This window comes from Podarcis bocagei (assembly GCF_964188305.1).
Source record: "Podarcis bocagei genome assembly, chromosome: 1".
NCBI lineage: Eukaryota > Metazoa > Chordata > Lepidosauria > Squamata > Lacertidae > Podarcis > Podarcis bocagei.
The window spans coordinates 22572107-22600070 of NC_138125.1; the positions used below are offsets into that span (position 1 = coordinate 22572107).

At 42.1% G+C, this 27964-nt stretch overlaps 1 protein-coding gene across 1 annotated transcript; it reads left to right on the forward strand.

Moving 5' to 3' along the window:
* The first annotated feature begins 679 nt into the window (after nt 1-679).
* ASB2 (ankyrin repeat and SOCS box containing 2) lies at nt 680-27782 on the forward strand. Its single transcript, XM_081173265.1, has 10 exons — nt 680-938; nt 6563-6820; nt 9680-9760; nt 10519-10685; nt 11366-11521; nt 13039-13284; nt 16364-16535; nt 20262-20823; nt 24144-24297; nt 24599-27782. Exons 2-10 carry the CDS (start codon nt 6600-6602, stop codon nt 24733-24735), a joined length of 1896 nt encoding a protein of 631 aa, XP_081029391.1. The 5' UTR covers nt 680-938; nt 6563-6599; the 3' UTR covers nt 24736-27782.
* The last annotated feature ends 182 nt before the right edge of the window (nt 27783-27964 follow it).

Below are 27964 nucleotides of genomic sequence, written 5' to 3' on the forward strand. Positions count from 1 at the left end.
ACCATAGTTTACTGGGACTATGCAAATGTGTAAACTTTGCTCATTCCCTAAGTTTTTTGCTTGTTTGTTTTTTGCTCCCACGGCTTAGTGAGTGGTCTGAACCCAGGTTTGTGGTAAAGGGTTTTTTTTTTTGGGGGGGGGGTTACTATAGTTCATAGTTAGTGAGTAGGAAGCTCTCCGATAAGCCTGTATCTGTACATCACACAAAACCAAACCATCACTTGACTCAGCATGCTGGTTGCACAATCCTTGTAAGCCATAGTTTGGTTTACCATGTTGCAAAACCAAGCCAGTGTCTCCCAGAATGGCTTACTTTGCAATGTTGTTTTGGGGGTTTAAAAACTCTCTCTGTGTGTATGTATGTATGTGATGTGTGTGTAACAGTGTGTGTGTAACCCTGAACTCTTCTGAGGAAGTATGGGATAAAAAACTGAGATTACATGTGCTAAAAACAACCCTTGAAAAATATCAGTCCGGCCATAGTCATTTGAAGATTGCATGGCCATTGTAAACTCCTTTCCAACTTTCAGCAACATGGCCATATATGGTTTACTTGTACAGGGCAATAAATAAATAATGATGTAACAAAAAGGTCAGGCTTATGTCATTTCGGAAAGGGATGTTGCAGAAAGCGAAGTTCTACAGATTATAATGCTGCAGGGAGAAAACTTGAGAGGGGAACAAGTCACTTTGCCACAGACTTCACACAGGAAATCTGAGATTCAGAGCAACTTATATTTTGGCTTGTAATCGTCGATCATGGGGTGATCCAGAAATAAACTCCGCACTTCAAAGAGGGAGAGAGTTCAGAGCTGCTCTGCAGTTTATCAACACACAGAGACGGGAGAGAGATGCACCCGAAAGGGGATTTTCTGAATTAAGAGTTCACCAAGGAAAATCACTTCGGGGTAAACTTTGTTAGCTACAGCAGCTATAAGGTAATGCAGTTATGCATGCTTTGAATGCATTGGTTGGGTGCAGAACCTGTAATTTGCTTACAATGTGCATAACCGTTCCTTTCTCCAAATGTAGGAATGCATTAAATTAACTATGGGAAATGACTTACACATACGAAATCTTGGAAGACAAAGGACTTTTTAAACAGAATTTACTTTGCATCCTAAGTAGTTCACTAAAATGTAAATATGTAATTTATCACTCCTCTACCATAGCATATGCATCCATTCAAAAGGAATGTTTTGATGTCTTTACTTCTGAAATATTATATGCAGAGGTGATTGATATTAGAAGAGGAATCTGGATGTCTGTAGTGCCTGATCTTTCAACAGACCCTACAGGGAAATGCTAAAGCCATCTTAAGTTACTGTTTCTTTCAACCAGATTGTTTCTGTTATTTCCATGGCTATGGCAAGATACAACAATTGTGATGATGGATGCCAAGTGGTATGAATGTTGACTGTTGGGAGATTCAGGACAGATTAAAAAAAGCACTTCTTTCTGCAGCACATAGTTAAATGACGGAACTTGCTTCCACAGGATGGCTATCAATTTTGGATTAGACAAAGTCATGGAGGAAAAGACTATCAATGGCTGTTAGCGATCATGGCTTTGCTCTTCACAGTTGGAGGCATTATGCTCCTGAATACCAGTTGCTGGAAACTGCAGGAGGAATGAGTGCTTCTTTGCTCACATCTTGCTTGTGGGTTCCCATATAAGCATGTGGTTGGCAACTGTTAGAACAGGATGGTGGGCTAGTTGGCTGACTGGCCAGATCCAGGTACTTATGGTGAGGACTAAAGTATAACAGATATGGGGGTGGGTGAGCGGACCGATTGCATGGAAGTGTTGTTGTTGGCATCCAAGATGTGCCAAGGCAACTTCATAAACAGTTTGATGTATCTAGACAGCTGGGGACTGGCGGGATCCATTTACTCAGAAATGTTTCATCATCTGGAAACTTGGTTCCCTGTGCTTTAGCAGACTGCAGTAATCGTTGTGGCAAAAATATATTTGCCTGACCTACATCCTATGTAGCTGATCTAAAAATATTAAGTCTCAAGGTCCTCAAGTTCCATCTTACGTGTTTAGGATTCGGGTGGCTGGAAATATACAGATCTTGCAACAGGCAATTGTGGTCAACAGACCAGAAGATTCCCACTGTACAAAAGCAGCTGGTGAGCTAAACCAAGGAAAACATTTAAACAACAACAACAACAGGGCAAGGAGGCAGAATTTAAAGGTGGCCAATCTGCACCCCCTGCCTCTGAAAGGAATGTGTGTGCATTTCATTATTGTAAATATATTTGCACATTTAATCCTTTGGGTGAAATGAACACATACCCTGCAAGCATACCAGAAGAAAAGGCCATCATATCCCCTCCCCATGAGCGCACGGTGGCTATTTTGGGCATGGTGTTCTCGTGAGATTTTGCACCGAGATCTCACCCCGAAAAGCACTTTTTGCAGGGCCACAATCTTGTGTGACATCCCAAGACACATGTTTTTGGATGCCATGAGAACACACCCCCTCCAAAGTGTGTCTTGGGGGCTCCATTATCACTCATGGGTCAAGTGACTCATGTACAGACAGGAAGACATGCGTCCTGGTTTTGAGACGCTACATATTGGAGGGTATGTGGACACAGAAGACATTCTAGTTGTGGTAGCTCTGTGTGTGTGTGTGTCCATGTAATGCATTGGAGCACCCATGATCCGAAGATGATTACTGGACTGTTGGTCACCCTTGACCATTCTCCATGCTGCCTGGAGCTGATGTGAGTTGCAGTCCAAGAGAGCACCAGGTTGATGAAGGCTGATGTAGGCTTTGTACTACTAATCAGAACCCAGGTTTCCTGAGCCTTACATGTCTACAGCTGCTCATGTGGAGAGACCCTTCTCACATTCCACTTGATGTACAGTGGTACCTCGGGTTACATATGCTTCAGGTTACAGACTCCACTAACTCAGAAATATTACCTCGGGTTAAGAACTTTGCTTCAGGATGAGAACAGAAATCGTGCTCTGGCAGCGCGGCAGCAGCAGGAGGCCCCATTAGCTAAAGTGGTGCTTCAGGTTAAGAACAGTTTCAGGTTAAGAACGGACCTCCAGGACGAATTAGGTACTTAACCCGAGGTACCATTGTACATAGGAAGGACCAGCAGCCACATGCTGATAAAGGGCATGGCTAGTAGCTATAATCCAGCCTCTCTTCCCACGTAATTGAGCATGTGGGCTGGAGAATATCAAAAAGGGCTGTAGTCACCAGTAGCCACCGGGAGACCTCTCTGATGTGGGTTAACGCTAAAAAGAGGGATTCTGCCAATAACTTAGTTAAAAGCCGATTTGAAATCCGATTTAATGGGCAGGATACCCTTAGCCCTTCTGCAGATCAAGAAAGGTCAAGAGTCTGGCCCTGACTCCTTTGTCCTCAGGTTCCTGTGAGTTCAGTTAGGGGGGAAACCATTCACTGAAGGACTTCTCCATTTCAGTTCCCAGGTTCCTTTTTCACAGAATGACACAGCTGTATTTTTGTTTTGTTAATGTTGGGCTCTTGTCATCACATTTAGATCAGACTTCCCCAACCTGGTGCCCTCTAGATGTTTTGGACTACAACCCCCATTAGCCCCAGCAAGCCTGGCCAATGGTCAGGGATGAGGAGCATCCAAAACATCCTGAAGGCACCAGGTTGGGGGAATCTGATATAGATCACCGGATTGGGTTGCCATATTCTGGCTATCAAACTGCCCCACCCCACCCCCACTATTGGGGCACCCTGCCATCTCACATCTCCTTCGCTCACCCACTCCCTGCCGCTAACCCCTTCCTCGTCCACCTGCTCCCCATGTCTTCCCTCCCCTCTCTTACTTTTGTTGTCTTACTCCTGCTCATGATGGGAGGCTTTTCCCAGCATGGCCCTGGGAAAGCTGTGCAAGGCCTGGTGGCAGCCAGGAACATCACCAGACCTAGCACGACCCCCGGCAGGCTGCTCCAGGCTACCCGATATGTGTTTCCTGTTCTGGGGCACAGTGCCTTCTGAGCACGCGCGTTCCCCACAAAAAATATTTTAAAAACCAAAAACATTAAAATAATAATAAAATAAAAACCCATAACCCGGATATTTAATCCAAAATGCAAAAATCCTCCCGGATGGGGGTGCTGCCCCACCAAACATTTCCGGGAAATCCCGGACACATGGCAACCCTACAGCTGATAGAAGCACCAGTAAGGCTTTGCACTTAGCATGTGGCCGTGAGGCAGGTTGCTGCGTTGAGGAAGCGAATTCCAATAATTTGACTGATTCCTCTCTCTGCTGTACCACAGCAAGACATGGGATTGGGGAAGTCTAGATACGTGTTCAAAGATAGGCAAATGCAAGTGTGAAAATGCAGCTCTGGCAAACTTCCCTGAAGTTGTTAAACCACTGTCTGTCTTGGGGTTGCCTTACACGCTACAGTACATCTTTAGATGAAAATGCCATGTCTAATGTGGCAGACGCGTGTGTCATACGCATACACTCCACAGGGGAACCATGACGGCGGCAGCTCTCTCTTGGGTATACTCAGGTTTCCCTCGGGGTAATGTGTGAAATGGCCGTCAGGTGGAAGGTAAGAGCCTCCTGGGATCTGGCAGCTCCATGGTGGAACTGTTCCTAGCAATCGCTTCTTTCTGTCTGTGTGCCAGTTTGTATCAAACTGGTTAGCTGGCTTATATCAGGCTTCCTCAACTTCGGCCCTCCAGATGTTTTGAGACTACAATTCCCATCATCCCTGACCACTGATCCTGCTGGCTAGGGATCATGGGAGTTGTAGGCCAAAAACATCTGGAGGGCCGAGGTTGAGGAAGCCTGGCTTATATGCTAAGAGCAGAGAGGGTGAAATTTGGACAGCACCTCAGGCAATGGGAGTTGACTTAAAAATTCAGCGTGAGTTCAGCTTTACCTCATTGTGAACAGTCAGTATATTGACCTCAGAAGCTTAGAAAACAAAATGGCTGCCATTGTGTGTGTATGTATGTACAGGACTTTGAACCCTCTTCCAGCATATTCAGACAGTTGTCTTAGTACTGTCACAAACACCCATTGCGTTTCACGCTGTGCCCTCCTGAAGGAAATGTTCTTCCCTGCAATGCTCCTCACACAGTGACCTCCTGAGAGCTGTTTATTTTCCTTTATGTGTCATATGAAATACTTGGCAAATGTCAAGTTGCAACTTGATCTCTAATAGAGTATTTTTAAAGGGTGACACAACTCAGGAAAGGAGGACCTGGGAGGTAGGAGGGGAGAGCTGGTACGTGACAACTCTAGCAAGAGTCTCTTTTTGGTTTTGCAAAAAAACATATAGTGGCCTGAAACTTAACACCAACTACTGGGAATAATCAGCTTTCTGTGATAAAAAAAAGTCCTACCTCACCCTCAGTTTTATTTTGCTCCTAGAAGTGAGGGCAAAAAGAAAATTGCGCAAAACGGCAAAGCTTTGTGAGCGAAGATGAAGGAGAGTTGCTCCTTGAAAGGCTGCTTTATTAAAGCTCAGTTGGTCAGAGTGTGGTACTCATAACGACAAGGTTGCAGGTTCGATCCCCACATGGGACAGCTGCATATTTCTGCATTGCAGGGGGTTGAGCTAGATGACCCATAGGGTCCCTTCCAACTCTACAATGTGATTCTATAAGGCGTCACTTCTCCAACCCCAATTTATATATGACCAGACTTCCGTGTGTGTGTGGAAAGTGGGGTTACGTTGAAGGGAAGCAGCCAGCACAACCCTCCATTTCCTCCCTTGTGGACAATTTTTATAACCTTTGCTCTTATGCTCTTGCAAACTTACTGTACCTGCATGGATGCCCAGAATGGAAAATGAGAGGGAATTATAGGGACAGAACTACCCAAACTATATAGAAATTTATTCATGTATGAGACTACAGTGGCAAGAATGTTACTTGCCCCAAAATGGAAAGAAGTCCCAGCAAAAGAAGAATGGATACAAAAACTTATGGAATATGCAGAAATGGCAAAACATACCGGAAAAATAATGAAATCAAGATAGCAAATTTTTAATAAAAGAATGAAAATGGTTTATTGAATATGTACGAATAAATTGTAAACAGAACATTGGCAGGTTTATTGTAATATCCTGCAGTTTTATAAGTTTATATTTAAAGTAGATGAATAAATGAGTAAATTAAGTTAATTTGGAGATGCAGAAAATACTAAAAATAAATTTAAGGAACTGCAGAAAGAGGGGGGAAGGAAGTCAAGTTTTGAAATGTAAAAATGATTATAAAATTACTGAAATGTACAAAAAGGAAAACCGTAAAATTAATTAATTAATTAATTAATTAGGGTTTTTTTAAAGGAAAGGGAGGAGTGGCAGAAGGGTGGGACAAAGCAACAGCATCATGCAGCTCAGAAACATTTTGTGAAGCTCCACCCACTGGTGTGGATGTCAAGTGGTGGAGCTTCAATGGACAACCACGACTGGGGGGCGGGGAGAGACAGTGTGCGATCAATCTCCTGTCAGTCATGCGCACAGGAATATCAGGTCCACATGGCCTGTTTGCCGCCCCCATCTGGACACAGCCTAAGTCTCATTTCTGTGCATTCCAGGTGTTTGGAGCCGTCTCTTTCCGACTTAACAGGGAAGATGGCGACACAGGTCACGGTGTCCAGGAATTCGCAGGCGGGAGCTCTAGGACATGAGGACTACAGCCTCTATAGCAGTATGAGTGAAGATGAGCTCATTGAGTTGGCCATCCAGCAAAGCCTGACAGAAGACCCTGCAGAACAAACAGCTACACAGAAGACAACCGCGCCGACCCACAACGACCCTTACTGCCAGAATTTCTACCTTTACCCTTGGCAAAGGTAAAGAAGCAAGGAAAGAAAGCAAACACAAAACACCCCACCTCTTACTACTGTAAATTCACTGCATGTCCTGCACCCCAGTCCTAAACATTTGTGTTAGTGCTTCTGTGATTACTTTGTTATAGGTAGGTTAGATGTTAACTCTGGCTCTGTTGCCTGATACGGTTGCTGCTCTGAGGCTACGCAAGCCCTGCCCTGACTAGTAACCGGGCTGGAGATAGTCCAGAAAGACACCTCACAATATCCCCAGATAGCACATTCTATAGTTGGGAAAGTTCCAGAAAAGGAGAACCAAAATTATCAAGGGGGTGGAGCCAGCCCCCTATGAGGAAAAGGGAGTAACAGGGGACACCATGGAAGTTTATACAACGATGCATCTGGAGAAAGTTGGCAGGGAAACAGGTTTTCTCTCTCTTGCAAAACACGAGGACTTAGGAACATATCCAGTGAAGCTGCATACTGGCAAAAGGAAATATTTCACACGGTACCTAGTTAAACTCTGGAATTTGCTCCTGCAAGAAGTGATGGCCGCCAACTTGGATGGCCTTGAAAGAGCATTAGATAAATTTATGGAGGATAATGCTATTCATGGCTATGAACCACAATGGTTATACTCTGCCTCCACAGTTGGAAGCAATGATGCTTCTGAATATCAGTTGCTGGAAACCACAGGAGGGGAGAAGGCTCTTCTGCTCATCTCCTACTTGAGGGTTTTCTACAGGCACCTGGTGGGCCATTGAAAACAGGATGCTAGACTAGATGGAGCATTTTCCTGATGCAGCAGGATACGTCATATTTGTCTGAAATTCTTGGAGGAAGAGAAGGGCAGAAATGTGTTGGTGGTGTTTTAAATGTCAGATTTTGGCGCTGAGCGAAATATTGATTAGCTGCCAAGCCCTCAAATTGCTATTTGAATCTTCTGGTAAAAAAAATATTTGACTGAATACACAGGACTAAACTACATTACATTAAACACATTTTTGTTTTTTTAAAAAAGTGTGCTTTTAGAGTGCCACTTCATTTTCAATGAAAAACAGTGCATGAACCTGCTGTCTGGCTCACACTTTCAAGCCTGATCCAGACTGAAGCCCTCCACAGCTGCTTTTCTTTCAGAATGGAATACACAAATTGCAGCCTGAGACGATTCAACTGGAGCTTAGGTGTATGCAGTACAGTATGACCCTTCAGAGCAGTAGAACTTATTCATCTTAGCATTACAGAGTAAAACGAAAGTGCAACTAGAGCTTACATGTACGTATGCAATGAGCATACAACAGCAGCTATTGGTTAAAATGAAATTAGTGAAACTAACATTTGGACCTAGTCCTGTCCTCTTGATTAAACTTTGGGTGAGATATAACAGAAAATGTCACATTTGAGAATACTTTTTTCCGCGTGTGTCTGAACACCCTTATGCCAGTGCTGCTTAAAACTGTTACATATGTCTGTTTCCACTGCCAAAAATATTTGACCCAACTCTGGAACTTTTTAAAAAAACAAAACATACCAGTATATCTTGCTGACTTGAGCCATCCTAGTGATCATCAGAATAAATAGGGCACTTTAGTCTTTCTTGTGCAATACTTTATGTTTATATGTTACTTCACCGTGTTAGTTTACAAACTGGGTCAGATGACTGGCTCATAGTAGCAATTGCATAGATGTATGAAATCACCCTTCGGGGAAATCCCCACTGACCACAGTAAACACGATTATTTTAAAATTAGCTAACTTGGCAGTTGCAAAATTAGGAGCAGCATGACCCAGGAAAGCGTAGCAAAGTCATTTGAGCAGTTGTGGGGGGTACTCTGTTTTCCAGATTTGCAAAGTCCAATGCAAGTCCATTCTTGAGTTGCATATGGCTTAGGAAGTGCTTGATATATTCATAATATATTATGCTGATAGAGATCAATGTCATGCAAAGATGTAATAAATTCAAAGCAATATACATTTACCCCTCCTTCTTAAAGGAAAGACTTCATCAGACCGTATTAAGCTCATGTATTACAAGTTTTTGGAGGAGGGCACAAACTGTCTTTCATCTTTTCTCTTGTCTGATGTTTTTATCTAATGACCTAGGAAAAGGCTAACTAGTGCCTCCCACTGTGTTTCATATTTTATCAAGTTATATTTTAATATTCCTGTTCCTCTGTTGATTATGCCCTGCCTTTTATATGATTGGAAAGGAAAACCACTTTTTTAAAAGGCTTTTAAAACAGAGCTCCACCAAGCACAACCTCTCCCTTCACTGTAGATCTGCCACAGCGTGGTACAATGGTCAGAGCTGGTGTGGGGTAGTGGTTAGAGTGGAGTCTAAGGTTCAAATCCCCACTCAGCCATGAAGCTCACTTCACACACTTACGCATCTGGTGAAATTCTGTCTTCAATGTAATTCTGCAATTCTGAAAGATATAGCAGGCCATCTTGTTTGGACCTGGCAACCCCAGCGATCTCTTCTTGGTCTTGATCTGAAAGTTTCTTGCAAAGCTTTCATTCCCACAGCTGTTTCACAACAAAAACTATCCAGCCATCCTTCTCCCTGAAGCAAAGAAGGCCCTCAAACTCTTTCTCTGCCTGTTGGGTGGTGATGGAGGGATTTATCTCCCCTGTTGTCTTATATGGTCATTTGAATCCCCTGACACTCTGAAGGCCAAAAATAATCCAGAACCGAGAGAGCAGCTGAGCCAGAACAAGCCTGCCTTTGTTTAAAGACCCAGAGGGGGCTGCAGGTCCACTGGATACTGTCTCCTTCAGTGGCTTTCTCAGCCCCCAGGCCCACCGCTAAGCAACCCGAGACATGACCTGCTTTTCTTATTCGGAGTATTTTTCATTATTTCATTCGTGCCGTCATCACTCCAGGCGATCAGCACAGAATCAAGCGGCCAGTTCAGGGGTCAGACGGAGGTACGATGGCAGCCTGTTCAAAACACCCCAGCCGGAGTAAGTCCTCCTTACCTTCTTTCCTGTTCTTTTTTTCATTATTAGGCTACATTTGTTGTCGTGTGCTTGGCTTGACTAGACAGCTAGAAGGGGTTTGGGGTGGGGAGGTGTGCGGTGACAATTGTAGCATCATTTTACGTCTTCTAAGGAGTTTGCATAACTGGCCGAGGGGAAAGGGACTGACTTTCCCCGTTCCCTCTCCCTGCCTGCCCTTCTCCCCCCCCCCCACCTTTTCCACCCACCCCGGAGGCCTGCTGATCTTGAAAGCGTCCCTTTCTAACCCCATCTTTTAGGACTCTCTCCGTTGCACTGGAGTGACTGACTCAGCGGAAACAGGATCCTCGTCTAGCGATTTAGTTAGATCAACCAGTTCCCATGTCAAAATAGTAAACAAAGCTGACTGGAATTATTTTTAGCTGTGTTGCCATGCGTGCCTTCAGTGTGCAAAATGGGAGAGCCAATGCACTAAAGAGCATGAAAATAGGGACACAGGGATCTGATCTCAGTTGCTTTTGGAATATATAGCCCTCTGTGTTTGCTGGCTTGCAGGTGGGTGGGAGAGTTTGTTTGGGCCTCTGTGTAATTTATTCAGCCACATAAAATATGAGTGACTTCAAGGGGGTGGGGGAACAGCCCCATACGTTCAACCACCATAGTGGATGGTTTCACAGCGAGGGCATGGATAGTGCTGCCATGCCATTGCAAATGTCAGACGCAACCCTGCAAAAAGTGACGAGTTTTCAACTTTGTTTTAAAAGAGTGCTGGATCCTGTGGTGTCAGCAATCCAGAGAGGAGATGAAAACACACTTCTTAAAATGATGCAGTCGGGGGAAAACCTTGCACAGCCTAACAAAGATGGATGGTTGCCCCTCCACGAGGCTGCTTACTATGGACAAGAGCGCTGCTTGAAACTGCTGTATAAATGCAAGTATCAGGAAAAAAAGAACTGATAAGATCAAATCACAAAACCATCACAGGGTATAGAGTAACCCATTGAGTCATATCACTCCCTGAAAGATGCAAGCTTGCTTATTCAGCCTATTTTTGTACATGCAAGGAATTTCATGATTATACACATCCCCCCCACCAAAGGTTAAAGGCTAATGTATTGATTATAAATAGCATTTTCACCGTATCTTCTGCCCCTCACCCCCATCCCAGTGGATCATGCATAGCAAGCAAGAGCGCATGTTACCCAAATTAAACATCCTGGTAGCTGTTTTATGGAGAGTTCTCTTGGCATGTGCTGAAGGTTTCTTTCTGCATGTCCCCTAAACTCTTCCTGCCCCACCCCAGTTTGAATGGCAATAAGCTCCTGTGGTGGCTTTTAATGGGAATACTGTGTAGCAAAAACGTCGCCAATAACAATGGCAGGAGAGGGTGGTGAACTCAGGCGATCAGACTTCCTAAACTTACTCTGAAAATGTATTCTATCACAATTGGAGAAAGAATTTTTTTAACCCTGACGAAAGAGTAAGACAAGTTGTATGTGGGTGCTTAGCTATCACATAAAAGTTTGACACTATTGAGCACAGTGTCTGATGTGAGAATTATCTGTGTACATTATATGCCTCACTAAATATGGATCAACGCTTTCTCCATAGCTTATCCTGGGTTACTTGATCAGCGTACGCTTCAGGAGGAAACAGCGCTCTACTTAGCAACAAATAGAGGGAATCTTGAGTGTGTGCGTTTATTGCTGCAGGCTGGAGCAGAACCTGATATTGCAAACAAAGCTAGGGAGACTCCACTTTATAAAGGTAAGCTGCTTGATTCTCATAGGTCTTGAGTGCCCACGAGTAGACTACTTTTCTAGTTGGAAACAGTGTGTGCCAACTTGGACCCCCAACAGTGGGTGCCCAGCGCGCCATGCACAACATCGTGACATCATATGCTGTCATGCTGCTGCAGTGTCCACAGGCATGTGACAGCTCCATAAAAAAACTGGGCCTGGGCCACTGCCCCCCACTGCTACCCCAGCCCGCGGTAGTTCAGAAATCAGGGCTGGTTCCAGGTTTGAGAAGGCACTGGGCAAAGTGTCCCCTAGGGATTCTTCTCCTCTGTTAGTGGGTGCTGGTGAGCATATCTGGCCGGGGTGGCAGTGCTCTTATTTCAAGCTGCTCTTGAAATAAGAAGATAAAAAGAGTTCTGCTGGATCAGGCCCAAGTCTAAGTTGTTCAATGGTTCCCAAACGTTTTTGGGCCTCTTCCCACTTGGTGGCAGAAACTCATCCCTACTGTCCCCTGCCTTATAAAAAGCATTAGTTAGTAGTAGTAGTAGTAATATTCTAATAACAACAATAAATTATAATAATATAATAAACTATTATTATTCAGAATAGTGGTTTGCACGACACGCTAAAGAAGATAATAACACAACAAAATTCGAAACAGTAACAATTAACTGTACATTTATTCAAAATGCAATTAAAATTATTTAGCTCAATTAAGTCAACAAAACTGATTAACTTGACCCAGTGATATGAGCTTTAAACACTTATCCAGCAGTACATATAATGGTGTTTGTTCTCACTGTTGACTTTAGACATAAACTTACATATTTAGTGTTCAAACACATTGCTTAATGTAGCCTCTCTATTTGTTTGCTCAGACTTTCGCAAGGTATTTGTGCCTTGTCTGGGTTTGTTATGGTTGCTATTCTACTGGTTGCTGCTTTGTTAATCTTTTTTATTATTGTAATTTGCTTTATCCTTTCTGTGTTTTAATTGTACCCTTCCCTGAAATTGCCTTGTGGTGAGGAAGAGGCTAAATATACCATCCCTGCCATTTGGTTAGTAGGCTGCTGCCATTTTCAGAGCAGGAAAGAAGATAGGGAAACTCTATACAATGGAGATTTGAGATAATGAAATCAACGGGAGAGGGAGTCATTTTATATCCTTGATATATGGATATTCATCAGAGTTGCAAGTTCATCACTTTGGGAGGTGCTGAAAAGTGGTGTGTACGATTTTTTTATAAACAGATAAATAAGGGCTTGTTTTTGTGTGAATATCTGAAGCAATGCCACAATCTTGAATGTTTATTTTGCATGTTTGTGAGGGGGGAACATTTGGAAAACAATCCTCTTGTACCCCAAAAAGCAAACTGAAATCTATGAATTCATTTTAAAAATGCAGGAGAAAATATACCTGGAATAAAACGAGGCCTTTCTTGGACAATGAGCAACATCTTGGTGAAATTGTCCCAAATGAAACTTGTTTTTGAGGCCCAGATACGGAAACCTAAACTTTCTTTTCTTTTCTTTTTTGTCACCACAGCCTGTGAACGCAGAAATGCCGAAGCTGTACAGGTGCTATTGGAGTACAATGCTGACGCGAACCATCGCTGCAATCGGGGGTGGACTGCCCTCCACGAAGCTGTCGCTCGGAATGACTTGGAAATAATAGACCTTTTGGTCAAAGGAGGTGCCAAGGTCGAAAGCACAAATTCCTACGGGCTCACTTCCTTTTTCGTGGCAGCTGAGAGTGGCCACTTAGAAGCCTTGCGATACCTTGCCAAGTGCGGTAAGCAGTATTGCAGAAGCAGGAGCATTTCATGTGCAGCGGCTGAGATATGCAAAACCATCTATTGATTTTGTGTGTTGGGTTTTTCAGCGGTCAGTTCATAATTTTGGATTTGCTTTTCATTCATCCTATACGGCAGTCTTGCAAAGGAAGACAGCTGAAATTCTAATTTCTACAAGCTCTTGTCGGAGGTAGCTTATTGTGCATTGGCTTCCCACACTTTCATAAACTATAGTACAAAGAAGGCAGAACCTTTTCCAGATTTCTAGTGGGAGATTCTGAGGTGACTGAAAGACCCATACTTGAATCTACTCAAAGATGATGATTCACATTTATGTCCTACCTTTTCTCTCAGGTGTTCAAAGGAGTGCACACAATTCCCCACACGTGTCAAGCTCTTCACCCAGTGAGCTTCCTGGATCAGTAGGGATTTGAACCTTGATCTCCAAGTTCTAGTCCAACCCCCGAGGATACAGAAGTACAGGAATTTATTTTAAGCCTTAAAGGGATAAAACACCAAATTAGGATTTATCATACTCATTAACCATGGAATGTTGAGTGTCTGTTGGCAAGGAAAAATGAAAAACGCTCTGTGTGGTGCTTTACGTGAGCTTCTTAGAGCAGGAGGACTCTTCATATATGAAAATACATGGCCAACTTTTGTTTCAGGTCCTATTTGTCCTCCTCTCAGATTTATCTTACAGAGACGTAGCATTTCTCCAAGAGGCAAAAAAAGGGGGACAGAATAAAAACAGTGCTTTACCAGAGACAGGTACAACAATGAGGCGGTCGTTCCTGGTAAAGAGGGGCAGTTGGAGCATATGGGACTGAACGTTGTCATTGACGAATCGCAAGTTCAGTATCTGAAAGGTCAAGGGGAAATTGAAGAGTGACTGAGCTTGGTTTTCATTTCCCATGGTCAATTATGAACAAAAAATAATAATCGCAACAAGAATATACAATAAAACTGCACTACTATTCCAAGCTTTTAAAGCCCCTCTGAGAACCCCTATAATAACTTTATTGCATCTGTACAATGCACAGTGCTTGTCATAAAAAAAAAGATTCCGTTTATCTCCCTCATTTAGTTGTATCCCCGTGTTGGGCTTTGCAGTTGTGTTGCTAGTTACAGTTGTAAGTATATTAAAGTTTCAAATGAAATGGAAAGACTTTGCCACAAAGGAGCAAGTTTTTCTTTGGCAGACACTTGCGCAACTGATTCCTACGCATGTCTGTTTGGAAGCAAATCTCACCCTGTTCAGTGGAACTTACTCCCAAACTAAGTGTGGATATTTTTTGTAATCAAGCAAATAGAATTCTGGCACATTATAATTTCCTAGTACGGGACTAAGGTTGAAATTCCGCAAACACTTACCTAGGAGTAAGTAGAGTTGCCATATTTCAAAAAGTGAAAATCTGGACACAACAGTTGCGGAGCTTTTCTCTCTCTTTTTTTGGCCAAAGTTTTGGAGCTATTTTTCTTTTTGAAATTTGCCAAAGAATCAACACTTCCCAGATATGTCCAGGAAATTCCTGACTTATGGCAGCCCTAGGAGTAACCTCCACTGAAGTCAGAGACACATATGTCTGAATAGACATTATAGAATGGCTTGTTCGTGTTATGTGTATTCATCTAATACACATAACAGAGAGGGAATTTGTGTAGCAAAGGGAAGCAGTGGGTACATCCAGTCTCATTTTACACTGAGTGTGAAGGTATAGATCCAGTAATTTGTAGAGGGTGTGCAAGTTTTTAAACTTTTAATTACTCCACTGTCTTTTGTTCTCAGAAGTTCCATTTGTTCTGCTATTCTTTCATTTGCTTTTCATTTGTTTTCATAACTAATTCAGGTTACTCGGAATTATTTCCATTCATGATTCCACAATTGATTTCAAGGCAAGACCTAGTGAGTCTTTTGTTGCCAGAAAGACGCCAGTGTTTTTCATCCAAATAACATAGCCTCTTCAGGAATTCTACTATTCATTCAAAGCATCACCCTTGCCACATTTCAGACAGGTGGGGAAAGGGGTTGATGTTTAATTTAAAAGGACATCCTTTAAGCTGACCATTGCTTCGAATAGGAGATGTAGCTAAAAGGATCTGACCTGACAAATTTCAGAGAAATAGTACAAAAACTCATGATTTTATAAAAACCACTGTATATTTTTCACTGCTTTTTCTCCTTGTAATCTTTCTCTGACCTGGACAGGCTGTCCCAGACAGTTTCCATTTTTCATCCCAATAGAAACAACTGAAGCTAATATAAACCAAATGCCCCCCCCCTCAGATCTCATTTGTTTGAATTCCCATTCATTTTTATAAGTACGTAAGGGGAAATGAGCAAGACTCCTTTCTCTAATTGCTAGTTTGTTTTAGAATGCACACCCCTAGAAATCTACTTCTGATGGAGCCCTGATCATAATGCCTGCTAAATTCATTGTGTCACGACCCCCTCCTCCAAAGGGCATGTCATGGCAAGGGCATGTCATTGCAACCTTCATTGCAATAAGCATGATGCCTGAATACAAGAATCCTGTGTGTTCGATGAAAACCCAGCACTTATGTGGTTTGTGCCACTTCATTGGCATATACACATCTTAAGGCCCTCTTTTGTTACCTAAATTTCAGGCGTAGAGACAGGGCCAGATTTAGGTTTGATGGGGCCCTAAGCTACTGAAGGTAATGGGGCCCTTTATATGTCCAGCTGTCATTTGTCAACAACAAATTGTCACTGTCTTTTGTGTTGAATATAGGCTATATGGTAATTTATGGCCCTAATAGGTATCGAAAGCCATTTGCACTTAACAAAATATGTATTTTATCAAAGTAATTGTTGAACTGAAATACAATTAAGAAGAAGTATATTAATAGTGAGATACAATTGTTTTTTATCTTATATTTTGAAAATGTACATCCAGGTGTTTTTTCCTTTAAATTTTTTTGGGGCCCCAAGAGAGTGGGGCCCTAAGCTATAGCTTGTTTAGCTTATTCATAAATCCGGCACTGCATAGAGACATATGCTGTTGATTTCCAGATGTTCCGAAAGTGAGCCTTGCTTTATATTTTTTTCATTTGCAGGTGCTGACATCAATACCCAGGCCAGTGACAAAGCGTCTGCCCTTTTTGAAGCTTGTAAAAATGGACATGAGGAGATTGTGGAGTTTCTCCTGTCCCAAGGAGCTGATGCTAACAAAACCAACAAGAATGGCCTCTTGCCTATTCACGTGGCCTCCAAAAGAGGCTATTATGAGTAAGTTACTTTATTCCTGAGAGTTGTTGACAGATTTGAGCATTTCTGCATAAAGGTTAACAGGGTTCTTTAAAAAAACAAAACACCATATAAGTTTGTGTATATGAATCCACAGTTACCATGGGGATTTGGGTAGCAATGAATGTACTACAGACAAGATCCAAAACAAGTTGTTCTGTTTAGAATAGTCTCAGTTTGCACTGGGGACATGTTGCCTTCTAAGAAGGCATTTTCTCTGCCATCATCTTCTTTCCAGTAATCTCATATCTAATGCACAGTTTATCCTCTGTGATTCGAGGGGTTATTATTTTATTTGTTTGAAATATTTCTAAGCTGCCATGGAAAGTTTTAAGCAGAGGTTGGGTGGCTATCTGTCATGTATGATCCAAAATAAATAGATCCATAGACTTCACTTGCTAAAATCACACAGGTTGATGTGTGGTTGAGATGCTGGTTGAAATGTAATAACCAAACATAATCATTGCAAGTAAGTTATTGGACTTACTGCCCAAAATAAAATTTAAAAAGTAGATTCTTTCACTTTGCAAAGCTCTGTCAATGTAAAACTGCACTGATACATGAGATCAGAATTAGGTTGAAGACCAAATGTTTCTGAATAGTTAAAGATCAAGCACTTGTTAAAAGGTTTCGAGGTGAAAGTATTAAAGAGCTTCCCATCTTTAGCTGCTTGGACAAAATATTTATCCAAGTGGCAAACTTTGCCCCCGCATGGCCAGTCATTTTAATCCCTTTGGTATTCTGAATAACAACACTCTTCACAGTGACCTCTCTTTGTAAGCATGTGGATTTAATACATAATTCTGCAGGAATTCTGCATTCAGACTCACTGCCAGGACACGAAGCCTCCATAATATGAAAAAAGCCAAGGGGATCGTTTCTATTTTTTTTAACTCTTGTTGCTTGGCGTTTGTTTATTGTACTTAATGCTCTCACCCTGTTTGGAAGGCTAATGTGAAACTGTATCTTGTCAAATCCATGACCCTAGGCACATATTCTTTAACTCATACAATCATGAATATTTGTAGCTGTGAAGTGGTTGGAATTTATTCCTTTCTAGATATAGTATTAATAGATATAGTATTTATTACGTTCTTTATTAGCAGTATGAGACTCAGAAGAGTGGGACCTGATGAACAGTGTGATGAACCTATCAATGTAGCTGGGAGAGAAGAACATTAAAAAGCAAATCCGACAGCAGGATCACACTAAAAAGGAGCAGACGGGCAGTCATGATAACTAGGAATTCCTAAGGGATTATTCACATGATCACTCTGTGCTGGTGTTGTGCAGTGCTGAATCGATTGCCTGAATAGCTCTTCCTCACAAGCACAAATTGCCACTGCTAAATCCATGCCAAGCCATGGTTTGTAAGGATGAGTCAGATAACCCTGATTTAGGAACCATACGCACAGTGCAATCTAGTTTGGGAGAAGAGCTGTATGAATTAGTCCTGAATAAGAGAATGTAAGTTTGCAACTTCTAGTGCCATGCCTGTTTACAGAGGAAGATGTGTTTGCATAGTCTACTTGACAAATGCCTTTTAAACTGTATTTTGTTTTGGCATTATTCAGGGCTATAGATTAGCTTTCTAATTTCATAATTATCCACTGCAAGTCTTGGGGAAGGGGTTGACCTATACCGTAGGCCAAGCTTTTGCATAGTGTTGGCTTTTAAGATATGTACTGAACCATCTGTCTCTCCAACATCCAGCAACTGAGAAGCAACTTAGGTATATTCTTTACATAGCAGTGACAGTCATGCTGGAATGATTCTCCTTAGACTTTGTTGGTGTAATACTCTTGTTATTCTTAGAGTTGCATGAATTTCCTTTCAGATCAAGGGATGAAGTCCAGATGTTGCTGGACCTCAGCTCCCATCATCTCTAACCACTGGCCATGCTGGCGAAGGTAAATGGGAGATGGAGTCCAACAACATCTGGAGAGCCACAGGTTCCCCATCCCTGAACTAGATCATTCCTTTAAAAAATTGCACCACAGCAGCACAAGGAGCAACTAATTAAAACAACCTCCCCTTACAAGCACCTTTCTTCACAAACCAGGTGGATACGTATTGGTGGTAATCTGAAGGTTCTTTGAAGTTGACCCTTCCATCCTACCCCATCTAGTTGCCTGCCATAATTTAGTTTAGATTTACATCCAGAAGAACATGGCTTGCTCTGTTTCAGAGATGCATTTGACTAGGTTCTTTAATACCCATAAAGGTTATGCTTCTTTATGTCCAACAAGGTATCGGTCCCTAACTGGGGAAAAAAGCCTGCAGTTCCTCTTTAACTCAGCTCTAAGAAGCTTGCTTGAGCAGCAGAATAATCTCAACCCTTAAATGTTAATAAATCCCAGTAGAATCCAGGATGACTAATGCTAGTGCTTGGCAAACTCTCATTTCGGCACTGTGTGTGACTTTTCAGCTATTATGGCTATTACAAAGCATTTGTTAGTGGTGGATGTTTGCCAGCTAAACAGCACCCAGGCTTCCCGCCTTCCAGGGAGCATCACTGCTGGGTGAGGTCAGCCTTTCTGCTTTGAGAAATGATCTGCACATGAATTTCCTCCTGTGGCTTTGATTATTTTCTTCTGATGAGGGCATAATGTCTCGAGAGCATGGATAATGCAAGGCAGGCTGGTAGCTGTTGTTCCAAAGACTTTTCCACTAGTGTTCCTGTTCCAGCTGTTGCCTAGACCTTTCCCCTGCTTTAACTGTACATGTTGAACTTCTTCATGCCATAGGCCTGTCTCAAATGGATTTGCTCAATAATGTTTCTGATAGAACCATTCATGCTGCCTGTCTGCCCATCCCACTCTTGAGCACTGGGTGCTTACCTGTTTCAGTCCACATTGTGAAATTAGATGCCTCACCCCATAAAAACCAATGACGATGCTCATGCAATGTAAGGAGAAATATCAGGGGAAAACCATTCACTACAGCAGCCTATATCAATATAGTTTATAGATCTCATTTAGAAAGAGTGCCACTTTAAGAACAGCACAGGATATAAGGACTGAAAACAGAAGAAAGGGGAGTTGCAAGCTGGGATGGAACAGCTTAGTTTTATTCAGTAAAGTTATCCGAGGTTGGTATGGAGTTTGGCTACATAAGAACAGGCCTTTTCGGTGGTAGCCCTGATTTGTGCAGCGATCACCTCTTGGAAACGCACCTCGTGTAGACCTCCACTGTTGATCTTTTTGTGCAGCGATCTCCTCTTGGAAATGCACCTCGTGTAGACCTCCACTGTTGATCTTTAAAGGACCAGGCTGTCATCGCTTATTTACCCAGGCCTTTGGTAGTTAAGTTGGCTTCTGCTGTGGTGCTAATCTTTCAGTGGCGCAGAGAAATACTTGTCCTTCCGGTTGTGGTGTTGGATGAGCATGATAAGAATTTTTCATTGTACAGTTTTGGGCTTTTGGTTGCTTTTATCCGTATGTATTTTAGCCTTGTATTCAAGGCTAAGGAAAAACACCACCCATAGCCAGCCTTAGCATTCAAGATCATTCCTCAGGTGCTGTGGCCCTCCCTCTCTCCCCTTGCCTTAATAAATCTTAAGCAATCTGAGGGAAGATGATTTCACTGCTGTTATATATGCCTGCAGCGCCTATCATAACAGGACAGCCAGATACTGCTATAGAAGCAATAACTTTGCTGGAAAAGCAAGCTTCAGCTCACGTCTGGCCCTTGATTCATTTCTGCTAGGATTGTGAAAATGCTGCTCCCGGTCACCAGTCGCACTAGAACCAAACGCAGTGGCATCAGCCCTCTGCATTTGGCAGCTGAATGCAACCGCGACGATGTCTTGGAAGAGCTGGTTGAGGCTGGCTTTGACGTGAATTTCACTCTCTCTCCTGAGCGCTCGCGGCTCTACGAGGACAGGCGCACCACTGTCCTCTACTTCTCCGTTTTTAACAACAACGTTGAAGCTGCTCAGCTGCTGCTTGAGGCTGGGGCCAATCCCAACGTCGACCTCATCAACCCCCTGCTCATCTCCATCCGCCATGGCTGCTTGAAGATGATAAAGCTGCTTATTGACTATGGAGCCAATATTGATGCCTACGTCGCTTCCCATCCAACGACCTTCCCTGCTACCATCATGTTCTCGATGAAGTATCTTTCTCTGCTGAAATTTCTGATGGATCTAGGCTGCGATGCCATCTCTTGCTTTAAATGTCAGTATGGGTGTGGCCCACATCCTCCCATTGAAGCTAAGAGAGACAGGTATCATGATCCCCAGGTGAATAAAGAGCAGAGCATTGTACAGGTGAGTCTACCCTTACTAGCTCGTATTTTCTGTGACATTTGGAGGAGCTGTGGTTATGGCCTTTCCTTAGGAAAGGCTTCAGGTCCAGTCACCAGCTTTTTCATTCTAAAGCAGCCTTCTTCAATCCAGTGCCCTCTGCATGTTTGGGACTATAGTTCCCATTAGCGCCAGCCTGCATGGGTAATGGTTAGGGATGATGGGAATTGTAGTCCAAAACATATGGAGGGCAGTAGAATGGGGAAGGCTAGTTTGAAGTATGTAAAGTTGGTCTGGGAAATGCCTCATTCTGAAATTCGAGAGAACCATTACCAGTCTGGGTAACAATACAGCAGAGAGCTAGCTGAGTAATTGGCTGAACAGCATAATCCTATGGAAAAAAGGCAACATAGAAAGGTTAATGATACTTGATAAAGCTCCCAAACTACTGGATGTCAGATGTTTTTGAAACTTCTTACGGGCTCATATTAGATAGCTCATATATATATTTCTCGAGTCAGCCACCAATATTTCCTATTGAATAAGAAATTCTGTTTAATGAATGCAACATCTGTCCATCTTGTGCATTTTGTGCTTTTATGTTGTAACCCACCCTGTGATGTCTGGATGAAGGGCGGTACAGTGGTACCTCAGGTTACATACGCTTCAGGTTACAGACTCCGCTAACCCAGAAAAAGTGCTTCGGGTTAAGAACTTTGCTTCAGGATGAGAATAGAAATCGTGCAGCAGCAACGCAGCGGCAGCAGGAGGCCCCATTAGCTAAAGTGGTGCTTCAGGTTAAGAACAGTTTCAGGTTAAGAACAGACCTCCGGAACGAATTATGTACTTAAACCAAGGTACCACTGTATAATGAATTTAATAAATAATAATAATCTTACCAACTTCACAGGATTACGATGGAGATAAGTGAGGTCCCAAACAGTGTAAATAAATTTCTAAGACCAAAACATCTTGAAATAATCACATGCCCAGGGAGGTGGAAGCGGAAACTATTCCTGCTTACCTAGGCATTTGGTAGCTGAAGTTCAGGGGAAAACCTGAGATCAGTGGCTGAAATAATGTTTTGAATTGGAACTGTTTTTATAAAGTTTTAACTGTTTTAGATATATTTTTCTTTCTTTAAAAAATGTGGATGGTTTGCTGCCCTCGACTCCTTCAGGAAGAAGGGCAGCATACAAATTCAATGAATGAATGAATGAATGAATGAATGAGAAATGGGTAATGTTAATAGCATAAAGGCAACCCTCATTTTGTGTGGAGGTCCTGTTCCAGACCCCTGCACACATTGGTGGAGAGCATGTAAGCCCAGCCCACTCCACCCTGCCCGCCCCATCCCTTTTTGTGACATTTTTGTGACTTTGGGGCTACTTCCAGGTTTGGCACCATCTGCAGGTGTGCAATTGTGCATCATTTGGACACACCCAAATCAGACACTGCCTGTCTTAGAAGTGGGGCCTGCAGCAGAATGTTGCAGTGTGGAATATTACTGTTCAGAGTTCCAACCAGCTAGCCATGCCCTCTTCCAGGACACTATTTTCTGAAGTTGTTTGTACCTCTGCAAACACTGGGACTTACCGAAGCTTGCCGATACTTCCCTCTGGCGCATAAATCCTGCTGTTTTGGGCTAAAGTAAAATAGGCATTTGGGGGGTGGGTTTGCTCTCTTAGTACAGTGGTACCTCGGGTTACAGACGCTTCAGGTTACAGACTCCGCTAACCCAGAAATATTACCTCGGGTTAAGAACTTTGCTTCAGGATGAGAACAGAAATCGCACGGCAGCAGCAGGAGGCCCCATTAGCTAAAGTGGTACCTCAGGTTAAGAACAGTTTCAGGTTAAGAACAGACCTCCAGAACGAATTAAGCTCTAAACCTGGGGTACCACTGTAAGTTCTTAACCCGAGGTACCACTGTATATATAGGATGTAACCTTGAGAAGTAATTTATCTGAACGCCACTAGAGGGCATTTAAACTATTTCACAGAGAGTGAAATAAGAGCTGTTAGCAGCAGCAGCGTGATTTGTTCTTGTTTTCTTCCAGAATCACACTTCATGCAACTGCAGAATACTTATTTTACTTTCAGGGCAATCTTATTGGGAGATGCTTCTGTTATTATGGAATTTAATATCTAGAACAATATTTTCTCATGATGATGCTGGTTAGTTTGGAGTTGGGTGCTGCAATGTGCCAGGCATAGCTGCAATGTTCAGATTTTCTGCAGCCTTGCATTTTCCATTATGAATCCATTATGAATGCATGTGGGCAAATCATAGAGTCAGCACTAAGCAGCAGAAACAGGGATGGGGAAACCTGAGGCATTCCAGATGGGTGGACTACAGCTCCCTTTGGCCTTGCTGGCTAGGGCTGATGTGGGTTGGGATCAAACAACATGTGGAGGGACACAAGTTCCTCATTCCTGAATGGAGTGAAGGATGAGGAACAAAAAGCTGTTTAGGCTATGCATTTCAGAGTTTCCTATGACCAGACATACAATACAGGAACTTACAGCCACTGTCAAAGGCCGCCCACGAAGGGCCACATTTTAGAGTTGATCTGCACAGCACACAAATTGAGGTGGTAGAATTCTAGATTTTGCCACTTCAGGATATATATGGTCATAGTTTTGAAAGCTCTGATCATGATGTAAACAAACACATCAGAGAGTGGGCCAAGTTAAATATTTCTCCCCGGTATACTTGCTTGCTACATGCAGGAATGGGTAATAATAATAATAATAATAATAATAATAATAATAATAATAATAATAATAATAATAATAATAATTTATTTATTTATGCCCCACTCATCTGCCTGGGTTCCCCCAGCCACTCTGGGTGGCTCCCAACAGAATATATAAAAAAGCGACAAAACATCAAACATTAAAAACTTCCCTGAACAGGGCTGCCTTCAGATGTCTTCTAAAAGTCAGATAGTTGTTTATCTCCTTGACATCTGATGGGAGGGCATTCCACAGGGGGGCGCCACTACCGAGAAGGCCCTCTGCCTGTAGGCCCTGTAGCTTTATGCTAAATGCAAGCATTCAGAATGCATGCTCCCCACCTCTAACTTTAAATGATAGGGTCAAGGATTCTGTGATATCCTTCTGTATGACATGTAGACCTGCTTTCCCGCATCTTGATTGTAAGGCAACCAGGTGAATCTGTTGTAAATCAGAGCTCTCCCTGTAAAGTTCATGACCTTCTACCACCTCTATTGCAGGTTGCCTGCTAGCAGTCTACTTTGGATTTGGGGAAAGGGTGGGCGGGGGTGTCTGTTGCTGTTCTCCTACAATAACAAATTTTGTATATCTCGTTTTTGCCCCCAGTTTTGTGAAATGGTATCAACTCCGGAGATGAGTCGTTGGGCTGGGCCTATTATCGATGTTCTTCTGGATTATGTGGGCAATGTACAACTTTGTTCCAGGCTCAAGGAGCACATTGACAGTTATGAAGACTGGGCTAACATTAAATACAAAGCAGGTTAGTTAAAATAATTCTGAGTAATCTAAAATAGAAACTAAAGTTTTCAAACTCCTCCTACACCAGAAGAGGCAGGGGGAAGTGAGAGCCTGAGACTAAACTATGCAAACCACCCTGGGATTTTTTTATTGAAGGGTTTAAGTTTGGAAACTTCAAAAACTAATTAGTGAAGACATTTGCTTCTGTAAAAAAAATTCATAACTTTCTCTGGTGACTATTTCAGGCCCCCCAAAGCGGCATAAAATTGTGGGGTTTTTTTGCTTACTCACTCACTTACCCTACCATATATTCTCTTTTCCAGAGCCACCAAGGCCACTTGCTCACCTCTGCCGGATCAAAATTCGAAGTCTGATTGGGAAGAGCCGTATTTCTCTTATTGACACTTTGCCTCTTCCAGGGAGACTGATGCGCTATTTACAATATGATTATACTCGCTGACCTAAGGTGAACTTGGCAGTCAATCATTTGCTAGAGTGACAGCCACAAGATGGAGACAGACTGAGATAATGGAAGGAAAGGCCGGCTTTGCTATGTAAGAAGGAAAAAGGATATCTGAAAATCAGAATTAGCAGAAAAGGCAAATCCAACAGTATTTAGAGTATAGAAAATAAGTGAAGAAGTTGGGATTAAAGACACTGGTAGCACATGGCAAGAAAGTGCTATGCTATTTTGTAGAGAGAAACATTAAAAGTTCTAAACACCTCAGTATCACATGTTAAGGAGAATTTGGAAGAGTTCACAAGACACAAGCAATCTCTAAGTATGCTCTCACACAGACAAATGTAATGTATAAACCAGATGATCCCACACAATTTTAATAAATGTAGTGGCATTTTATTTTGTTTTTGCACCTGTGGCAATCACATGAATTATTGTCAACTGTATTCATCATCTGCCAGTTCACACATTGTATTTGTCTGCATAACTGGTTGTATACCAGAAGCAATCAGGATTGCTCACATGGACAGCAAATGTATTTCTGGAATGGTCCTATATTCAAAAGCATCTCATTCTAATGCAAAGATCTAAAATTCCCCAGTAATAGTTACATTTCAATTACCAATTGGTTGAGCTGCAGTTTAGTTTAGTTTGCAGGATTGATCAAACCTTCTGGCTGATATTTGTGTCTCATTTGATACCACCTTACATTTTTGTCTAGTTTAGTTGGCCTTTCTGGATATATAGTTGACTTTCTTCCTTAGTGATCAAAGTCTTTGACAATATTTTTGTTCCCACGTTAGTCATTTAGTAAATACTGAATCTCGTAAAAAAAACTGTGACCCCCCAATTAAAATTAAACAAAGACTTAACAAAGTGTGTGAGCTGAAGGATTTAACCCACAATAATTATGTGTATTATATTAAATAGGCAAAGGAACGAGGTGGAATTCTGTTTTAGTTTATTATACTACATCAGCCTTCAATTCTTATGTCACTGAAGCCAATGGTATTTAACCCTTCTGTTAAAGCAGTAATGAAGGAAAGAGCTGATTCAGCACTTGCATTGCTTTGGAAAGAAGAAAATGATCCGTGTATTGTTGCTGGAAAACACTGGCAGTTATTTGCAGGGCTTCAGAAAAACAATTGAATCAGCTTCAGTTCAAATACTCTGGCATAACTTGGGTTGTGATTTGGGAACTCAGCTGCTTAGCTGGATGATGCCTAAGCAACAATCCAAGCAGAGTATTTTTAACACTGAATGACTTACAGTTTGTATGTATGAAGCAGTAACTAAGTTTGCTGTTAAACCTTAGAACAATTCCTTCAAAGTGGAACCATGACTTGGCTGAGATGCATTTAAATGAGCTAAATAGGCCATTGTGAGGCAAATTGTCCACCCACTTTCACTGATGCCTGTGATTATCTTCCATTGGCATTCTCTTCATGTTGAACCCTTTCATGAAGAAGTGTCATGGTTTTAACCCTTCCTTTACCAGCCATTTCTTTACCAACGCATACCAGTGAAATAGATCTCTCAGGTAAATACAATTTGTCCTCCACTTGCTGTAGTTCAAGGTTACAGCCGTTAGTTATTGTTTGAGAAGAGTGACAACAGGAACAACCCTAGTGACTCTGAAGCTGAGGCACCACAGCAGAATCAAGCACATCATTACATGCATCTCAAAAGAGCTTGGTGGAGATGCCCAAAATAGAATGCATGACACTTTTTGCAGAGAGAATGGTCTCAGATTTTCACATTTGAAAGCAGGGGTAGGGTGTAATAAGGAACACATAGCCCAGGTTTGACTACTGAGTAAAAAAATATATACAATTCCCATGTACAGTATAGTAACAAGGCTTCAGTTTTGTTTATAGCTTGAAATGTTCTAACTGGTTGTGAATGGAACAACAGTACTAATTCTTGAACTAACAGTCCAGTGTTTATAACATATAGGAGTGTGGTCAGCTCCTTATTTTTTTTTTTTTAAGAAACTCTTTTATCCAAGATATTGAAGAAAAAGAAGCAGAGACAATACTCTCCCAGGTTTTTCTCCCATCATACATGAATGCGTAGCCTGGAGATCAGACTTCCCCATTCACATGCACATATACTAGGAACAACCCTAGTTGAGCCGATTGGATCCATAGTGCAAAAAGTTAGCACAAACCTCAGGAGATGAAGGTGTCGCTAGCTATGCGCATAAATTGGGGTGGGAGGTGGGGAATAGTCTGCTTAAAAGCTCCCCTGACAATTGTACTTACACTGGATTCTTTTCACCATCTTTTCTACATGGTTGGTTTACATTTATTTGCACACAGTGCATGCATGCTACCTCTCCAACTCCCCCCCCCCCAATTTAGCAACAGAAAGCCATTTACAGAAAGGTTTTCATGCACAGGTTAGCTGGACTGGATTTGAAAAAGGCTACTGGATGAGGACAAGACTGTTTGAACACTGGGTTAATGAATGCAAATCGGCACAAGTTACCCCACTTAAATCCTCATGCAGCAATCTGTGCTGGGGAAATATAGGCCCAGTCTTTCTGCTGCACCAGTGAATTCCTGGATCTGGGGAACTAAATTTTCACAACACACATTTCACTAGTTATACCAAATTTGTACAAACTCAACTGCCTTTTATAAAATTCAATGGAGATGTATAGAAATGGTTGTAAATTTGAAAGGTAGAATATTTACTACTTTATATAACAAGTCCTGCAATTCCAGGATATAGAATGGTAGAATGCATTAACAGATGGTCAAAAAATCCTAGTCAGCATATATATTTAACATGCAAGGAATAGCCAAAGCCCCCGCACATTCTAGCATTCTGTGACCTGATGTATTATTTCCATAGGCATGTGTGCAATGATTGTGTCATAATGCACTTTTGACGCCTTTAGTTTTGTTACTATAGCTTTTATAAACTGTGGGGTTTGGTCGGGAGGGATGGGCGTGTGCAGTATTGATAAAAGTGTTATATTTTTAGGTTTTATTGCCTGCATTAAATATGAGTAAAAGTACCTGCTGTGACTATTTTTAAAACTATTATTATTATTATTATTAATCACCTAAATAAGGAATTTCAGTGTTAGGCGGTGCACATGGAAGGGCCTAAATTAGTTTAGACTGAAGAAATCTGAGCCAGTCTAAACCATAATAATTGCTGCAGAAAAAACTGCATTTTCAAATGTGATGTGCTGCTGTTTTTCCTCACACCATGAACT

Bases quoted from the DNA above. Each gene is read 5' to 3' on its own strand.
- ASB2 (XM_081173265.1), top strand. From the start codon at position 6,600: ATGGCGACACAGGTCACGGTGTCCAGGAATTCGCAGGCGGGAGCTCTA. The intron at 6,821-9,679 runs GTAAAGAAGCAA...TCATCACTCCAG, and splicing joins TACCTTTACCCTTGGCAAAG to GCGATCAGCACAGAATCAAG. The intron at 16,536-20,261 runs GTAAGTTACTTT...CATTTCTGCTAG, and splicing joins TCCAAAAGAGGCTATTATGA to GATTGTGAAAATGCTGCTCC.